Source organism: Mytilus edulis, chromosome 11 (genome assembly GCF_963676685.1).
Source record: "Mytilus edulis chromosome 11, xbMytEdul2.2, whole genome shotgun sequence".
Classification (NCBI taxonomy): Eukaryota; Metazoa; Mollusca; class Bivalvia; order Mytilida; family Mytilidae; genus Mytilus; species Mytilus edulis.
The window spans coordinates 73,782,493-73,803,312 of record NC_092354.1 but is presented as its reverse complement, the minus strand read 5'-3'; the positions used below and the strand labels follow the sequence as shown (position 1 = coordinate 73,803,312).

Below are 20,820 nucleotides of genomic sequence, written 5' to 3'. Positions count from 1 at the left end.
AGGTAGAAGGTTTGGAGTGATTTTGGTGGTTATGGTTCCAAAGGTTTAGGAAACTGGGGCCAAAAAAGGGGCCCAAATTAGCATTTTTGTAATTTCCAGTCTATAACTTATTTTTAAGTGTTTAAATCTCTCTGAAATTTATATGCTACAAGGTTCCATACCATAAAGGGATGGTTAGTATTGACTTTGGGGGGTTCTGGCTTAAAATGTTTTGGAATAAGGGATAAATAAAGGGGAAAACTAGGTTTTTCTGGTCAATGGACAATTAAGACAATTTAAAAGCAGTGTAAGGGAGATAATTCCCAAAAATTTAACATGCAATGTTGGGTATGTTCAGATTTACCTCCTTTACACTATTTGTAAATTATGTATAAAGAAATGTCAGGTGTTTGACTAATTGCAAAAAAAGGGGGGTGTTAGTAGTTTTCAATTTTTTTTCTGTCCAAATTTCTCAAATTCCAAATTTTTGAAAAGTTTGAAGAAGAAATCCTTGCCTACACAATATTGTGCAATAGATTTGTAAGATCTTGACATTTGTTTTTTGTCAGAAACTCATTATGTCAAAATTTGATCACAATCCAAATTCAGAGCTGTATCAAGCTTTAATGTTGTGTCCATACTTGCCCCAACTGTTCAGGGTTCGACCTCTGTGGTCGTATATTAAGCTGCACCCTGGTTCTTTGTTGATTAGCCATTTTTTGTTTTTCTTTAGGCCTGTTCCTGAGATACTATAAGCAATAGGTGACTTATATTTGGTATAAGGAATGCTTTTTAGGTGAACATGTTTTACAGACAGGTAACATCTGAACTTGATTTCATTATCATGGTTGATAGGTCCAAATAAGTTTTTATAGTTTTTGTAGATCATTTTTAACTAATTTGCAAGCTATTAACTATATTCATATTAGAAAACAGTTATTTAGAAATAAACATATAAGAAAATAAGTAGAGTAGCCAAAATATGGTTAATTCAAGTGAAAATAAAGCGAAATGTTTTGAAGTTAGTCTCAGTAAGAAATAAAATCAATCTAAACACTTATTGAAAAATCAATAGAAGCAAAAACTTAATATTCGACCAATCTAAATTTATCTCCCTTTTTGGACTTTTGTAATCCATGTTAAAATTTCTAGGATTCTCTCCCTTTTGTTATTTAGTAATAAGTGTTCAAGTTCATTGAAAACACTTAGAAGTAGAAAATAGTTATTCTACCAATCTAAAATTATCTCCTTATTGTAATTTCATAGCAAATGTTTAAAATTTATTGAAAAATACAAAGGCAATGATTTTTTTAGCTACTACAAAATGATCTTTTATATTATTTTACGATTACCAACTAAAATTATTAAAGTACCAAGCTACTAGCAGGAATAAAAATAAAATATATATAAATTTACAGATTCTCAGAAAAAAATACAGCAGATCCTTGTTAGTAAAAAAGTGAGTCTTAAATGTTTGATTTTAAATACCACAGAATAAAAAATAGAATTTGTATCATGTAAAGATAAAGCTTAACAATATATAGAACACAAATATATGGCAACACATATCAACAACAATATATGGAACACAAGCTTAAAGCAAAACATCTTTATAGACATGCATATAGATATATGTATAGTGTGTATTAAGGCTCCTGCTGTAACACATGTCATGTCTTTAAAAGACTTCATTTTTTAAAATATGATTCAAAGTTACACAATAAATAATTTTAAGTGCTATGGCACTAAGCCTTTAAAAGACTTCATTTTAAAAAACAATAATTCAAAGATACATAATAAAAAAATTCAATATTATGGCACTTAAGTTATGACTAGGGAAAAAACATTTTCAAAAGCTGAAAGGTATTTGTTTAAAAGAGTCACCAGCATGAAAAACTTGATTTGTTGGCAAAATGAATGTTTAATCATTAAAAAAATGCTGGAATATAATTTTACCTGGGCAGGTTATTTGAAACGAATTTTGATCTATATTTGTTACTCATATTAAATCATAATCATAAATCATAATATACCCGTTTAAAAAAAATAGCTCAACAACTACAGACTTAAGGGAAAAATATCTGTTTTAGTATTCATTTGAAATGACAGACAGACACAGGTGAAATAATATGGCCCAGCCATAGAAGCTTCCAGCTATAGCCTCTTATAGGTATAATATAATTAATGTATGGAAAAAATGTTTATTTCATGCAGTATATAAATGTTTGATATTTCAATTGAATTAGTAAAATGATTTGACCTTATATTTAACATTTATTTACAGAAAATTAAATAACTTTATATTAAAGAAAAGTACAGTGTAAGGGAAATAACTCCATATCTTTTAAAAAAAAATTCAGATCATTCCTAGAGTCTTACATTATATTATGTTCTATTCTTACAGCCTTGAATTGCTGTAGCCTGATTATAAAACAAAAGAAAAAGTTTAATATTGGCCTAAACGATGTGGTCACCAATCTTTAAAAATGAGGTCGAAGATCCAGCTAGACATACGTTTCATTTAGACTTGTTTATTGAAAATTTGATATTCATCTGAGGCAATTTACCTTCATCAGTCTAAAATAAAGGAAAGGAATAATGGACAAAATGAAGCCAATTAATATAGATTACCTGGGGAAATAGCCTTTTAGCGCTAATGCAATGTAAAGCAATCCTTCCCTATTCCCATTCTTAAGTTTATCAATCAATCCTACACACTGAGGCGAGACAAGGGCACAATTGTATGATGAGTAAGGAAATAGGGACACAGTTTAATGGAGGTGGGACAAGGGCACAATTGTATGATGAGTAAGGGAACAGGGATACAGTTTAAAACAGATGAGTCATTGAACTTCCTCTTTTTGAGGCCACCACCGGACTCTAGATAATAACTATTGCATACAAATATATAATAAAAATAAAGCCAGGGGCTAGTGAGGAGCAAGAATTATTTAAAATTGCATACAAATATATAATAAAAGTAAAGCTATCTAACCTAATTGCACATTAAATAAAATATAGAATACAAATTATGAATATGAAAAAATGCAAAAAAACATCAATGATACATTAATGGCCATCTAACAACATAATATAACAAGAATGTGTCCCAAGTACACAGATGCCCCATTGTTACTATCATTTTCTATGTTCAGTGGAACGTGAAAATGGGGTAAAATCTCTAATTTGGCATTAAAATTAGAAAAATTATAACATAAAGAACATGTCTACTAAGTTTCAAGTTGATTGGACTTCAACTTCATAAAAAACTTTAACCAAAACTTTAAACTGAAGAAGGACGGATGAACGAATAGATGGACAGACGAACCAACGCACAGACCAGCAAACATAATGTCCATAAATGGGGCATAAAAATAAGAAGATGTGGTATGATTGCCAATGAGACAACTCTCAGCAAGAGACCAAATGACATAGAAGTTACATTTATAATTTTCAACTAACAAACAAAATACTGTATAATAGATTTGTTTCTACAAGTTTTATAATACCTCTTTTTGATACATCAAAAAGGGGTGGTCCGTGGGGTCTGATCCCATTTCCCCCAAAAAATAAATGTCAAATTCCCACTTCTAGTTAAAATAATGTGTTATATCAAGCATCATGATATCATCAAATCTTGAAATCCCCAATTCCCTATGATTAAACTAGCCATTGCCAAATTCCTGCTTAATAAATGTCTCTCAAAAAATGGTCCTCTGACCCATAAACAAACAACGGAGACAAGTCTGAAAAAACTTCAATAATGTTTTATGAGTGTTGGGTAATGTAATACTTATGTCATAAATCAATAATAATGAAGAATTAAAAACAAATGGCAGCATTCATTTTAAAAATTTAGAAACCAAAACATAATTTTCAATCTTATAAAAAAATAATTTGAAAAAAAACAGGACGGTACTAATTAATATATATGAATGTAACAGATCTCTTTTTTTCTTGAGGTTATTTCCAGGTGTTAACTATATAACTCATAAACTGAATAATTATCTGAAGGACTTTTATATAAATTTGTGAGTTAAGGGTCCAGTTAACACACACAAAAAAGTTTGTTAAATCCTCTAATAGCTAGCAAATCAACCATTGGTTATTTTTATAGATCTCAACTTTCTTGGAGGAAACTCCAGAATTCTGTTCAATGAACAAATACATTACAGTGAAATCAACATACCGTAGTTTTTACAAAAGTTTAGAAAGTAGTCTCAGCAATGTCTATTAAAGTATAAACCAAGGACAAAAGTTCTAGCAACCAATCGCATTCAAGTATTTGTAGATATGCTAATCATTTACAAATTATTATGCACCAATTCACCAAAAGTACTGTAAATATATATTATTTTTTAAACAAACTTATGGAATATTCATTTGATAATATAAATTGAGATTCATTATATAATTATCAAAAGCACAAATTATCTCCCTTGATTAGTTGATAATTGGAAATACTGTTCTTAAGGACTTTTCCATTGGACTTTTTTGTTTAATATGAGTCTTTTAATTTTTCTGGACCATCTGTTCCCAAATGCATCAATTTTCTGTAGGCAGCTGGTCCATTCCAATATCCCCTGAAAAAGATACATGGATTTAAAAATTTTTTTTTTTTGCACATTCAAATTCTAAGCAAAATAAATAGAATCTTCAGAACTGACAAAGTTACGGGTTACACAACCCTTGCAACAACTATGTAAGGGCTTTGTTGGTGCTCTTTGAAATGCAAATGTTCTGCCTCTATACAACATACCCTAATTTCAGTGACAGTCCAAAAGAGTAGGGGCATTAAGGCCAGGTTTTGGCCCAAGAAAATAATTTCAAGCCATTTTTTTCTATTTGCCCATCATTCCCTAATCTTTATATTTTAGTAATAAATATTCTCCTTACTTTATTTTTTATCCATTTTTCTCTTTTCTTTTATTATTTTAACACATTTATTCTGTATAGTAGTCTAATAATTATGAACCTCATACAACAGCTTAACCAATCAACAAATTTGTTTGTAACCTTAATTTTCATTAGACGTTCCTTGTCAAATATAGTGACGGGTTAAAGCCTCGGTCACTGTGACCTTAATGGATAGCTTGTACGGATGACTAACAGATAACTTATTTCAATCCGTTCATGTCCGTTAGACATCTGTTCTTATCTGTTAGACGTCCGTCCATATCCGTTGCATGTCTATTTATTCGTCGATGTCCCTTCTGTCCGGTGGAAAATTTTTGAGCACTCATAATGTTCAAAACTTTGAACAGATGTCCAACCGATGAAATATCCGATGAATGTCAGGTAGGCGTCCCTTCTGTACAGTACTCGTCCGTTTCGTTTCCATTTTGTATCCGTTAAGTGTCTGTTATACATCCGTTGGAGGTCTGGAACATAAATTCACCAACGGACTTGTACCGGGCGTTTAATGGATAAAATGGATTATTCAGGACAGACACTGCACTTTGGCAGCATTTTGAAGAACAAACCAAAACCAGTTACACAGAAACATTTTGAATATTTATGCAATTTACATGTATTATCATTGTCGTTTTTTAATTTTTCCATATATCTAAATGTTCATCCATTTTATCTTGTATGCTTCCATTAGGTGTCCGTTTTATGCGGTACTCGTCCGTTGGATGTACGTTTGACATCTGTTCTGTCCAGCACATTTCTGTTTCTGGTATGTGCATATCCGGTGTGTGTCCGTCAAGCATTCGTTACACGTCCGTTTTATTCGGTCAGTACATCAACGGACTCCCAATGGATAACAATTTTGTCAACGGACAACTTTTATTTTCATCCGTTAGGCGTCCGTTTGTACTATTGGGTATGTTATTTCTAAAAAAAAAAATACAAAAAAGTCACATTTTGTGCCTTAAAATCTTCTTCATGTCAATATTGAATCCCTTCAGAAACAATTAGAATGGAAATAATTATATTGTATTTCAAGCTTAAGTACTGTCTCAAATATCCATTTACCCAGCTTTGCTACAAACAACTAAGTAAACTCAATTTGCAACAGTAAAATCACAAAGGCCAAACTTAGAACACAATACACATGATACAGTTATCTTCTAATAACTTGATCATCAGTCTTACTTTAACATCATATTCCAGTAAATCATAGGTATAATATCTTTCTTCACATGGTACATTGACCTCCTCTCTTTCCCTTGGTCAATTGGAAAGGTCTCCAATGGCAAACTATCATAATTAAACTCTGCCATTATACATTTTTCACGTCCAGTTATCAAGGGACAGGACGTGTAGCCATCATACTGAAATAAAAATATTCACTGTAATTACCTATACAATAACTAATCATGCTAATGGGAGAATTTAAATAGAGAAAATTTTTCAAAGATAAACTGAACAACGCATTAAATCACAAATGAGTGTAGTGTTGTTCAGTCATGAGCTGAACATTTTTCAATTATTTGAAATCTTCTATTAGTTATTTATTTTATTACATTAGCAAATGGCTTATTTTCTTAATTTAAAGTAGAATATAAAATGAACTATATCTTTTTCTTAACATTCACAATTTGTTTTGATTCAACGTCATGACAACCCCTATTTTTGTATGACGTCAGAGGAGTGAAATAACCAAGTTTATTTCACATGTGAAATTATTGGTTTTTATTTCACTGAGAAATCAATGTAATTCATTGCAACCAATGTAATTATTGCATTTATTATTGCAATTCTTTAACAACATACAAAATTTGAGATTTTGTTATTGTGATTTTATTAAAAAAAATCTAGTGTAGATGAATGTAGATCTTGTCATGATGATCCTTTTGCAGTTTTAACTTTTAATTAAACTACATGTTACTCTTATATTTTTTTTAATTTAGATTTATTCATACTGCTACATGAAGTAGATCAATTTTTGTTACTGTAAATTGAGAAATTATTGTATGCATTTATTATTGCAAGTTTGTTATTTTAGACTAAAATGGGATTTTTATCTTTGTGATATTGAGAAAAACCCTGTTCAAATCGCATAAAAAATATTAAAATGCAAGTTTAAATCATTGCGATTATACCCCTATTTGATTTTTTTGCAATTATAAAAACATCGCAATAATTTCTGAATTTACAGTATCTAGATATTTATACCTTAGCATAAGCAGGTTTTCCATTCATTACAGCTGTCAGGTTTTTCTCCAAGTATCCACTCTGGGAGGCTGTAAGCAGTAAGATATAATTATTAATGATTCTACAAATCCAGTGTGTGTCTGAAAGTCCATGCATCAAGAGATGGTTAAAGGTTCAGTGGCAAATATTACTTGTACATGACTAAGAATATAAATAATATATGAATATGAACCTCACCGTGTAAAATACCGATACATTGGAGATTGTTTAGTAGCTAACAAGGTAACTGTCCACAGGAAGACAAATTCCCCTATCCTGACACAATATCAGGGTAGACCAGTGTTGACTCTTAACATAATGCTTAATGCTATTAAGTAAAGAGCAGCAAATACATATTTTCAAGTCTTTAATTTAACTCAATCATGTCAATTGAGGGTCAATCCTATGTTGTACCTTATTGAATGAATGTCTCACAAACAAATAGTTTAGATTCAAATCTTGTTTTCCTGGTCATTTACAATATTGATACACATGACTGTCACATGACTTTATAAATACTTTACCTGCTGCTGCTGCTGTCTTTGATGTTGGAGCGTTAAAACAATCTCCAATGGCAAAGATGTTTGGATATTTTTTATGTTGTAGCGTGCCTTGATCAACATCAACATAACCTGCTTCATCTACCAAACAACTCTTCCTCACTGGGTCAGGTGTGGACATGGGAGGTGTGATGTGCATAAAATCATACTGCAATAAAAAGTAATTATACAACTAATTAAAAAAATCTGTAAATTCAGAATTGTTTGCATATTTCTAATATTGAGAAAATTGTGATAGAAATTAAGCTGTTGTAAAAAAATCATTCATTGGATACCAACTTTCTTTGGTTTCAAGGGTACAGGTGTACAACTAAATGATTTGCTCAAGGGGACATTATAAAGCTCTATTAGGCTTGTATTCAGAGTTCAACAAGAAACTAAATATCCACGAACATGCAATTTCTCCTTAATCTACCAATGAACATAAACATGATAAATGAATCCACAGTACAATATAAATAGCCTTTTAAGTCTTGGTCGTGTAATGGGCTATGTTAAGTTAAAACTACTGCATCATTAAGCCTGTTGACAAGCAGGTTGTGAGTTTGAGTCCAGGACATGGCATGTGACCCTGAACCCAATCTTAATTGACTTAGATTGTCAGTTTTCCTTCCAAATGTTGTTGGTACTCTACAGGCATGGCAGCTTCCTGCACAAAAAATTTACCACCACAAAATAGTTGAAAATAGAGTTTAAAACAAATCAATCAATCATTCTAAAGCAACATTGTTTGTAATGTTCATTTTCATTGGATAACGTCATCAATTTTCATATATGGCATTAATTCACAATTGATGCTATGAAAACATATATGCTAGCCTAGACAAGTAATGACAGATTTTAAATGTATGATTTGATCTTGTTTTCTGTCAGTTTCACTAGAATGGAAATAACAATATAGTATTTTAAGCTCTGACAGCATCAATTGGTGACTTAATGGTTGCAAATACCCAATACTGGCTTTGCTAACCCGCCACTGGTAAACTTTATTTGCAACCCTCAAATCACCAATAGATGCCATCTGAGCTTAAAAAACAATACAGATATCTTCTCATTATAAATAGCCTTACCTTATAGGTTTGAGTTTCTCCAGGACTGTCTAACTTCTGAAATATAGCCTCTCTTTTATCTGTATTCACTTCTATCAAATTTCTTTGATAATTGATTTTGATATCCCTGTAAAACATAAAAATTAACAAATTAATAAATATTCTTTAGACTTACAACCTCATCTAAATTTCTATAAGACATTCTTCAAATGCTTTGAGAATACACCCGAGGTAAATTATGGATAGATATCTATTTTCTTCTTAGGCTAGACGTTATAAATGTATACACAGCAGCCCAAATTTAACTCAATATTTTATGAATTTTCAAAATTAAAGCTTTTTAAAATACACTCGCGGAATCTTTTTGAATTTTATATTATTTCTTATTCAAATATTTACTTTTTCCCCATAGACCACTCTCTAGTTCTTTTTTATGAACGAGTCATGAGTACGAATCCCTCTCGTGTGGATGCATTCGACTCCAATCTTAATTGACTAGGATTATCAGTTTTCCTATGAAAGGTTGGTGGTTTTCTCCGAGCACTTTTGCTTCCTCCACCAATAAAAACTGGCCACCACGAAAAAGCCCAAAAGCAGTGCTTTAAAGTAGCGTTAAAACACCAAAAATCAAATCAAATCGACACATTAGTAAAAGCATCCCACTACAAGACCATGATCATGGAGGTTAATTGAGCGGGGTTTGTACTCACAACCACAGGGTTGATTGACTAGTGATTACAGTAGTAACTTCTTAGACCACTCGGCCATCAAGGCCCACTAATGTGTAGAAGGTAGATAACTATTAAATAAGTGGAAGGTTTAGCTGGCTAAACAATGTAAACATGTAAAATTATTTAAAACAAGAATGTGTCCTCAGTACACGAATGCCCCACTCGCACTATCATTTTCTATGTTCATTGGACCGTGAAATTGGGGTAAAATCTCTAATTTGGCATTAAAATCAGAAAGATCATACCATAGGGAACATGTGTACCAAGTTTGAAGTCGATTGGACTTCAACTTCATCAAAAACTACCTCGACCAAAAACTTTAACCTGAAGGGGGACAGACGGACGAACGAACGGACGAACGGACGGACGAACGGACGGTCGAACGGACTCACAGACCAGAAAACATAATGCCCCTCTACTATCGTAGGTGGGGCATAATAAAAATTTATTTAATAAAAAAAGCTTTTGACAGTTGTTTTCCAATTGTTCAGTTGATTTTCTGCAGCAATCCCTAGTTGCTGCACCATAGCTCATAGGTTCTTATGATATTTTTTAATAAAGATAGATGTGTGGTCCGCAAATCATCATAAAGTATCATAAGGACCTAAGAGTTATAGTTCCACAGCTAAGCAAACACTAAAGTGTTGTTGTTATAACTGCTTTAACTTTTTATGTTTTTATCATAAAAATCCTGCATACCCAAGGTATCCAATTTAGGGATTCTATTGTACAGCAATTTACCACGCATGGGTCACTCTCATTTGTCATTTTTTATTTATAATGTATTATAAAACCTACCTACTATCCACCACTTTATGTAGACCAGCAGCATACTTTTTCACACCAAACAGTACAGATAATGATGTATTATACATAACAGTGGACTTGCCTCTAACACCACTCTGAAATAAATACAAGAATACATACATGTACATTGACATGCTAACCTAACAAGACTTGTCACTTAAAGTAATGGTTAACGGGAAGAATGTATCCGACAGATCATAAAAAACGCACATGTGTTACAACTGACATCCACCGGAAGGTGCTGACTTACTATTAAGTAATTTAAGACCTTATGTTAAGTAGTTTCTGAAAAAGGCTGACAACATTATCCATTGAAGGAACAAACAGACAAACAGATGGACAAGGTCAATATTGTATTCTATGCCCTGGGGGGAGGGTAACTGATAAAATTGAGAATGGAAATGGGGAATGTGTCAAAGAGACAACATCCCGACCAAATAAAAAACAACAGCAGAGGGTCACCAACAGGTCTTCAATGTAGCGAGAAATTCCTGCACCCGGAGGCGTCCTTCAGCTGGCCCCTAAACAAATATATACTAGTCCAGTGATAATGAACGCCATACTAATTTCCAAATTGTACACAAGAAACTAAAATTAAAATAATACAAGACTAACAAAGGCCAGAGGCTATCTTTTTGGGTATAATTGTGCCGACAGCACTTGCCAAATCATACCCTGTTCTAACCAGAAAACATTGAAATACATACCCTGTTCTAGACACCCTTAGAAAATGTATACCCTATTCTAAACCGTATAAAATAGATGCTGTTATAGATCTGGACTCTAGACTGTTTCTTAAACAGTTAAATAAGTGATCCTTTTCTAGACAAGTACTTTGTTTGAAATAAAACTTGTTCTCACCAGCAGGGTATGAAGAGCCACCCTGTTCTAAACAGCAGGACATGAAAAAGGGACCCTGTTTTACGGTGCACTCATACCATTAAACATATACAAAGTAACCCTCCCGGGATTCTAAGCTACAATGGCATCAATTTTTGATTTGATACATGTATTTGTAAATTTATACCCATTTACTGGCCACGCTAATGCGTCATCAGTAAACTTAATTTGTGACCTACAAATAACCAATTGATGCCGTTGTAGCTTAAAATACAATTCAGTTATCTCCAAAAATGCATGCAATAATTGCCTCAGTATTCTAGCTCATTACAGGTACTTGTCAAAGATATAAATCCTACCTTTTGCCAGGCCTCTTCAGCTAAGTACATAATTTTCTGTGGAGCTCCTGCACACTTAACTGGTGTATTTGGCATTGTGAATATGGCATTACCTCCCTTGAACTTTTGAATAGCTGGCCATGTTTTCTGCACATACTCATAGTCATAATTTGAACATAGCATAGGATCCTTGTCAAATCCTTCTGGTAAACCTTTGATCTGGAAAAAAAACCCAAAAACAATCACATATTCAAATTTAGCAATGCCAGGTGAATGCCAAATCTTTCACTATGCACTTCAATCTGAAAGCTGACAACTCCTGAAGGCCAAAATGAAAAAAGTCCAAGTAGATTTAAAAGCTCTATTTACATGTAAAAGTGCATGGATTTGGTGCAGTAAGGGCCATTACTAAAAATAAAATGATTTTATCACAGGACTGACAGGACTCTAATTATATGTCCTGTAAAAATATATTTGGTCATGTTAACTTTTTAAAATTTTGTAATAGGCACCTGAGAAAATTTGAAGAACTATCAATTTGGTCCTGTAAATGCAAAACCCTGATTTTTATGACTGTTTTATATTCCTGAAGATGTAAGTAATACTAATATTTGCATAAGTAAATTTGTCAGAATTACTTAGTTTTCTCTTTCAAGTTTTGAATAATCTTAGACTCCTTCTGCTCCTTCTAAATATTCTAATATACAAATATTTATTTTACAATCTCTGAAATTTTCCTAATGTTTTGGGAGTCAAAACATGCCACCATTAATACTTTTCTTGCTTGATTATTATTTGTTAACAGTTTTTCAACCTTTTATCTCAAGTACTCAAATCTACAACAAATATTTGTAGATAAAAGTAACTCACAGTTCAAGACAGTATTTCTGTTGAAAATAACTAGACTAATAGTAAACATGGTAAAACCAATTATTATCATATTATAGACAAACAAATTAACAATAAGAACAAATTTAAGAAAAATAATTAAAAAAAGAAAATATAGCTTTCCCTTTATTTCATAAGTAAAAGACATGGGAATGACTAATGTATTTATCAAAGTTGTACAAAATCGAACATGTAAAATGTTGTTTGTTTATAGTTAACACGTGTTTGGTTAATTATAGTAAGGTCGGTTCGATTGGGATATTTAGTTCATGCACGAGCCATTGCAGTCAAAGTGTACAGTAGCATTTTGCAAAATAAATAATATTATTAATCATCATATTATTTATTTTCAGATTTGTGGACCACAAGTATGGGGAAACCAGTACAAGCTGCTTAATAGTTATATATTTATATGAACTTTCAACAAAATTATACTCATATTTATAATAAAATGTGCACTTGTCTCTCCCATGAAAGAGTTTGTAGTTATTTGATAAATATTTTACATTCGTTTGAGTTTACGAATTAGAATTTAAACGGAAACAAGAATGTGTCCCCAGTACACGAATGCCCCACTCGCACTATCATTTTCTATGTTCAGTGGACCGTGAAATTGGGGTAAACCCTCTAATTTGGCATTAAAATTAAAAAGATCATATCATAGGGAACATGTATACTAAGTTTGAAGTCGATTGGACTTCAACTTCATGAAAAACTACCTTGACCAAAAACTTTAACCTGAAGCGGGACAGACGGACGAACGGACGCACAGACCAGAAAACATAATGCCTCTCTACTATCGTAGGTGGGGCATAAAAATTCAACCTCTAAAAATATTAAATTATACCAGATATTATTGGTAAATAAATAAAACCTTGAATACATATTATTCCTTATTGACAGTGACATAAACTATTATCAGTTAATATGTGTATCTTGTTTTATCAATTATATAACGCTTACCATATATATCAATTAATAAGAATGAAGAATAATTGATATAAATGCAAGATCTAATTTTAAAAGCAAAACAATTCTTTGAACAAAATCCCTACTGAAATTATGCAAGTGATTAATATTTTGAAGCTGCATGCCTGATACTGTCAAATTTTTCACATCAATAAAAACATCACAATAATTTGTGAATTTACAGTATTCCAATTAGCATGATTAGTTTGACCATGTATAATGTATCAAAAGTTCTTCTAAAAGTATACATACCAAATTATAGTTAAGCTGAAGACCACAGGCCATGACAAGAAAGTCATACTTTATCTACAAAAACAAATATAACATGACTGTATAATAAAAATGCATTGATCACTAAGCTTAAAATTAATACATTTGTAATGGTAATCTGCTTTTTTTGTAACATAAAATATTGTCCCGCATGAAATATTGTCTGTCGGACAAAATTTCATATAAAATATTGTCCACTGACAGTATTTCATAATGAAATATTGTCCTGGACAATATTTCATTATGAAATAGTGTCTTTGTCTGTGAAATTTTGTCACCTCCTTCTGGACAATATTTCACTATGAAATTCTGTTCATGACAATACTTCACTATGAAATACTGGCTTTGAAAATATTTTTAATCGAATTATTAACAATTAGAAAAAGTACACAGCATGCACATTTATAACTGAAATGATTTGTATAGCTAGCAAGGAATTTATAGTATTACTAATAGTGATTTTCAAATTTGCATAGATACATTACAAGTGGTTAATTATAGATTAAAGAATTGTTTAGCGTATATGTTTCATTGTATTAGATTGTAATGTACAAATATAAGTAATGTACTGACAATCACATATTTTGTAAATATATACACAGGCACTTTTCGCAGGAATAAAAAAAATCATATTTACTTTCTCTTACATCATTTTGTACATGAATATATGTTGATAACCTCCCTTCATGAGACAAAATTCCATTACAATCTGTCTATGAAGTATTGTCTCAATACTCACAAAATAACCTCCTTTTAACAGGACAAAATTTCATTGTATTCATCTGTGAAATATTGTCTATATACAGACAAAATTTCACTATGAAAATTTGTCCTTCTCTGGACATGTTTCCATAGACGAGGACAATATTATTTCATGATACATAGTCATGAAATATTGTCTAGTGGTACAAAATTTAATAGGAAAATATTTTGCTTCACATATTTTCTACTCTGAATCCCTCAATGAAGTTAGTCATATATGAGCAATATTTTTAATACCCAATTATCCTCTTCAATTTGAAGCTCTTAATATTACAAAATGATATATACATCATGCATGTACATTACATCATGTAAATAAAGAATCATTCATGCATAATTACTCATTCTTTTGTCTTTCAGCACTCCATGAACCTCTATTCCTCATTTTAATTTTCTCTATTTTTGGGTGTTTTTGTCTTATTTTTCTCATCTTTTTTTTATGCTTGCTTTTTACTATTCTTATTTAATTTGCTCTTTAGAGTGCATTTTTTTCTCTAAATACTCTCAAATCTGTAAACCCCATCTATACCCTCTGGCATAGTACAGGCTTAAAATGTAGTTATCTTAAACAAGTATTGAAGGTTGTACTTTGATCTATACTGATTTACTTTTACAAATTGTAACTTGGATGGAGAGTTGTCTCATTGGCACTAATACAACATTTTCTTTCATATATCTGTTTTGCGTTGACAGAATATGGTTCATAAACACTTGTACAGTACATGATATTTTTTGTTAAAATATAAAAGAAGATTTTAATTAATAAGTATATGTCAATGAAATAGCATCCCAATGTAAATCAAGATACATCTAAAGGGAAATAAACATTTTCAAAATAAAAAGAATGTGGATACAATTTGTCAAGCTTTAGCAAGTTTAGTATAATACAAGTCCAAGAAACCTACTCCTTTTTGCTGGTACTAAAATTCATTGAACATTGTTGAAAGCACTATAAAACAATTTGTATTACCTCTTCGCCAGTTGCAGTGGTAACAGTACAGTTCTTAGGGTCAAAGGCCTCAGCTGTAGTTTTCAGCCAATCAGCTTTTTTAGGTATGACCTCTGACATTTTCTTCCCTGAATCCTCAACTTTCTTGATACCTCCTCCAACAAGTGTAAACCAAGGTTGATAATAGTGGTCCTGAAATAAGTATGATTGACATATTGTTGTCTGTTAAACTATTTTTGTTTTTTGCTTATCCTGTTTATTTGTTTTATTATAACTCAGTGCATTAGTTTTCTCGTTTGAATTGTGCCATGGAAACAGCAGAAGTTTGAAAAATTTCAAAATGCTCTAAATGGTCTTAAATAGTAACAGAAATATGTACATTGCATGATCACTGTACATGATGTAAAGCCATGCATATATGTGCATTCAATGCTTAAATTATATGTTTCTTAAGCAATAACATACATGTACATGTTAATGTTATTTTTATTTTTACAAAAAGAGTTTTTAAAAATACTCAAAATCGCCTTATCGCATCTTTACTTTATTAAAGACTTCATATTTGACATAGATCTTTTTCATTCTGACAATGATTTACTTTGTCAAAACTCTTTATTTGATACTTGGTCTGATTGAGTTGTCAGAATAGACAGTTCAAGTTGACTTAAATGACTTATGCTATATATTGACACTTTGTTCATTGTAGCTTATTGATACCATGCTTGGTATAACTATATTTGAATGCATTATTATAATAAAGCACCTTTCGCCAAACACTATTAGTTGTCAATTGCGTACAATGGGAGGCAACTCTCATTGTACCTAATTGATAACGCCTTGTAAGAGATTGCTTCCCATTGATACTTCATCCAGGTTTATATTACCATGTGGTTTTAAGGAAAAGAGCATGTTCCAGCCACTTTTCAATATGTAATTGATGTAATTTTTTTTTTTTTTATTGTTATTTTTTTCTAATTACTATTATTATTACCCACATTGGGGTTCAGGTTCTTCATATTGACGCTTTGTTCATTGTAGCTTATTGATATTGGTATAACTATATTTGAATAAATTATTATAATAAAGCACCTTTTGCCAAACACAACATTTAGGGGTTACACTAAAGACCTGAAAGTGGACCTGAAAAGTCCTGAAAAGACCTGAAAATATACGACTAAAATTATTCAAATTGCAATAGCCTTTTTATTATTGGATGGAATTATTTTAAGTTGGAATTTTATTTATTGGAAATATCCATATTTTATTTAAATTTAAATGTTTTAAATTAAAAACAAATTTTTGATGCCAAAAGTTGGACCTGTAGGGAGAAATGAAAAGACCTGAAGGGACCTGAAAATCTATGGTTGGACTAATTCTAACTTCAATAACTTTTTTAATATTCAGTGAATACCTTTTAACTTTTGATGTGTGAAACAAAAAGTTCAATATAATGATAATATAAAAAAATATGTATGAAAAATATCCTTGGGGTGTCAAAACTGGGACCTGAACGGAAAATTAAAAATCTGAATGAGCCTAAAATTATAAACATAGACGAAAAATATGGTTGTTGACTTTTCCTGTTCGGAGTTGTGGAGATCTGTCTCATTGGGATCACACCACATCTTCTTTCTTATTTTCATTGACAGAAGAAACTAATAAGATACGCAAAACTGATACAAGTAAAGACGGGAGATACCAAAGAATAATCAAAACTCGAAAGAACAAGACATTTATTTATTTTGATAAATTTAAATAGAAAACAAATTGAGAAAAAGAATTAATGTAATTTTGAAAATTAACTTCTAGTTTGGTTTTAAAAATAAATTATGTATCGTGTCCCTTGTTTGTGTTTATTTCTATTATGATAATCAGTTGCAGCTGACTAAAAACAATTCAAAGTTGACTATTTATAAAAAGTTAGAGCGTGGATCTGAATTCACGTGTTATTTGATATATATATATATATATATGCTTATATTTTTAATTTGTAAAGTTTAAAGTTGAATTTGTTACCGAACAATGTTTTATAGTTTGTGTAACAAGATATAGTGATAATCCAATTAAAAGATTATAGTGAAATGTTTATTTAGACTAATGATCCAATTATCAAGGTGTGAATTACAACTGGCACACGTTGATGTAATTAAAACTGTGACATTCCAATCGACGAACACGCATTTTTAAATTACATATGCCAGTTTATGGGGAAGCAATACTATTATTTTCATTTTATAAATAAAACAGTTTAAGACCTGCTTTAATATATATGTATACAGATATATAGTTGAATAAGTTTGAATAATTTTAACGGGCAATCTTCTTTTTTTTTCTTTAGGTCCAGGATTCATCATCAACAAGGTATTTTGTATTCAAATATGTTCCTGTATATATATATAGTCATTCGTTCTCTTCAATAGACTTTTGACTTAAATAAAAACAAATAGAAAAAACAATGTTGTGTGCGAGTTTAAATACATCTACCCCTACATATATGATCCATTCATGACTTTTATTTCCCCGACAAGCTCTGAATTTTGCAACTCAACCATTATATGTTCAATAAAATTCTTTATCATTTCAATGATATATTAAACCTTTCCTGTAACAAAATTCATATTTCAAGGAGATTGATTGAAAACAGTTAAGATCTTGAATAAATCTGACCGCAGTCTTTTCAAGCAAATTTATGTCATTTAATTTTCCGTTCAGGTCCGAGTTTTCACACCCCAACAATATTTTCCATATATGTTTTTTTAATTTTATCATTAAACATGTTAAACTGAACTTTTAGTCTCACAAAATCTAAATTTGAAAGATAACCATTGAATATTAAAAAATTTATTGGAGTTAGAATTAGTCCGACCATAGATTTTCAGGTCCCTTCAGGTCCAACTTTTGACATCAAAAATGTGTATTAAATTTTAAATATTTAGATTTTAATGAAATATGGATATTTGCAATTACATTTGTAATAAAATTCCAATTTGAAGAAATTCCATCCAATAAAAAAAAAGTTATTGCAATTTAAATAATTTTGGTCGTATATTTTCAGGTCTTTTCAGGTCTTTTCAGGTCCACTTTTACGTCTTTAGTGTAACCCTACATTTAGTTGTCGATTTCAGTCTTTTTTATAAATATTCAAATTTTGTAGTTGAATATTAGGCCAATTAAAATTAATTGATAGATTTTCATCCCCGCCCGCCCGTCTGAAATCGTCCCGCCCCGATTTTTTTTATTTTGAAAAATTTACATTTCCGTATTTTGTTCATTTCCGTTGAAGGTAACCGTCAATAATTTCGTTTCATTCGAACTTCCTGTTTCAAATTTCGGTTTTCATATTTCTTGTTTCGAGTACTTTAAAACGATTATGTTGACAAATTCTGCTGCTCAATGATGACAATATCATCTACGGAGAATAGAGATAGGTTAATATCAGAAGGTCATGAAATATTCGGGTTACGAGTAATACGCTGTGACCAAGAACGCAAATCGCGGTATTGTCACAAATTGGAAATTTCTGTCATTAGAAAACCGTGATTTTTTTTTAATAAAACATTAACTTTGTCTCAGCAAATTTGGATTCAGAAAGATTTCAAAAGCGCATGATCGTGGAACACATTGGTAGAAAAAACATAACTGGATTAAAGAAACTGACAAAAGCACGAACTTGTTAGATCTAGACTATGACCGTATATTGAGTTCAAATGAGTTCAAAAAGTCAGCAAACATACACATTGTGTTATAGAAATCCCTTAGATTTACCCATGGCTATTGTTTTTGGTTTATAAACACCAAGTACCCTTAAATAAAAGAGTCATTAAACAACTTCATGTTTTACATTGTAATTATATTTGCTTAGTCTTGCATAACTTGAGAATCTTAAAAGCACAACCCTACTATTACCAACACTGTTTGAGTTCTCATTTCATTCATAATACTTGTGTTGCATACCATTGCATTTGCATAATTTTATGGGGACTACAAACCATCGCTTAAAAAGTAGTCGAACTGAATAGAGAATTTCTCCATGATTTTACTGTTAACTGGAAATAGGTTTCTAAAGTATCAATTGCATGTAGAACAGTCGTTGCCAATCAGAGATATTTCTTTAAGAATTTGAAAAATTATGTACAATTCTTTATGCATGTTTACACATGTACTTGTTATAAGCTAATTATAACACTTGCATATATGTATGAAGTTCACGTCACAAGAAGGTTTCATATTAAATACAATTTAAAAAATAAAATCCTCCCACCCGCCCCATTTTTTTCAAAACTTAGGATGAAAATCTACTAATTAATTTTAGGTGGCCTTAGCATGATAAGTCTAAAAATATGAAAGATTATTTTGAATTTTTCTTTCTGTAATGCCTTCTTGAGGCTTCTTCATTACACATTTCAAGAGGTCATAATACACCTTATCGCTATTAGCCTTATTTGGCCGCTGACCCGGCCTTTTGAACTTTTGACACATACAACAATCACTTTTCCATTGTGGCGTCAGATATTTTGTTTTATGACATCAAAATGTTACGGGAACCTGTGTGATATCCAGCAATGGCGGACAAATAGCGATAAGGTGTATTATTTGGACTAGTTTACCATTTATTTACTACAACTGACAGAGTAAGATGATGGCCTTCACCTATACTAATCATCATGATCGTGGTAATTAGTCCACTTTCTTGTACAATATCAAAACTAATATCTTACATCTTTTGGTTCAATAATACCAACATGTCCAGCTCCAAGTTTCCTTGAAAATTTACTTGCAATGGCACATCCACCACTACCGGAACCAACAATAAGCAGTTTGTAATGACGTCCCAACGACGCAGAACTTGTCGAAAAACTTTTTGTCACACTTTTCCTAGAGGCTACCATTAATAGTTTAGTACTCGCCATGTCCCACTTTGTTCCGTAGACGAACGTATACTAAATGTCAAGTATGTCAAAATGTGTAGTTTAATTATTATTTTGAATATTTGAAACTGTCTTTCCAGCTGGCACTCAGACAGAGTTGTCGTTCTTACGCTGTAAAACAACATCCGGTAAATTTTTGTGAGGGTCAACATAAAAAAACATTAGCTTTCGTAAAAGCTTGTCTAAAAATCAATTAGGTGGATTACCGTGTAGATAATAAAGGGAACGACCATCAAACTTAAAAAAAAAAGATGGGGGTTATGATTATTTTATCATGTTGACAGACCTTTTGATTTCAATCAGAGTTATAATTTGAAGAATACAATGGAAGACATGCATACTTTAGATGAATAATAAGAAGCTCGTTTTCTTATTATTACTTTCCTTGCACAGAAATGTGCATCTAGCAGTGAATATAACCAATTTACATTACTTTTGTTAGATACTGGGTATTCGTTAACTTTACTTTCCGCTATATTGATAATGTACTATCACTACTGAATAATTCAAAATTTGGTGAATATGTTCTATATGAACGTATATATATCCCATCGAACTTGAAATAAAGGACACAACAGACACATTTAAGACTACTTAGTATATATCTTGA

The 20,820-nt window shown here is 31.2% G+C and overlaps 1 protein-coding gene across 1 annotated transcript; it reads right to left on the bottom strand.

Annotated features, from left to right (window-relative positions):
- Positions 1–1,215: 1,215 nt before the first annotated feature.
- LOC139496255 (sulfide:quinone oxidoreductase, mitochondrial-like) lies at positions 1,216–20,337 on the bottom strand. Its single transcript, XM_071284753.1, has 10 exons — positions 20,001–20,337; positions 15,304–15,474; positions 13,554–13,607; positions 11,466–11,663; positions 10,258–10,361; positions 8,750–8,855; positions 7,644–7,827; positions 7,102–7,169; positions 6,079–6,257; positions 1,216–4,562 (listed from the first exon to the last, which is right to left on the bottom strand). Exons 1-10 carry the CDS (start codon positions 20,190–20,192, stop codon positions 4,478–4,480), a joined length of 1,341 nt encoding a protein of 446 aa, XP_071140854.1. The 5' UTR covers positions 20,193–20,337; the 3' UTR covers positions 1,216–4,477.
- Positions 20,338–20,820: the final 483 nt, after the last annotated feature.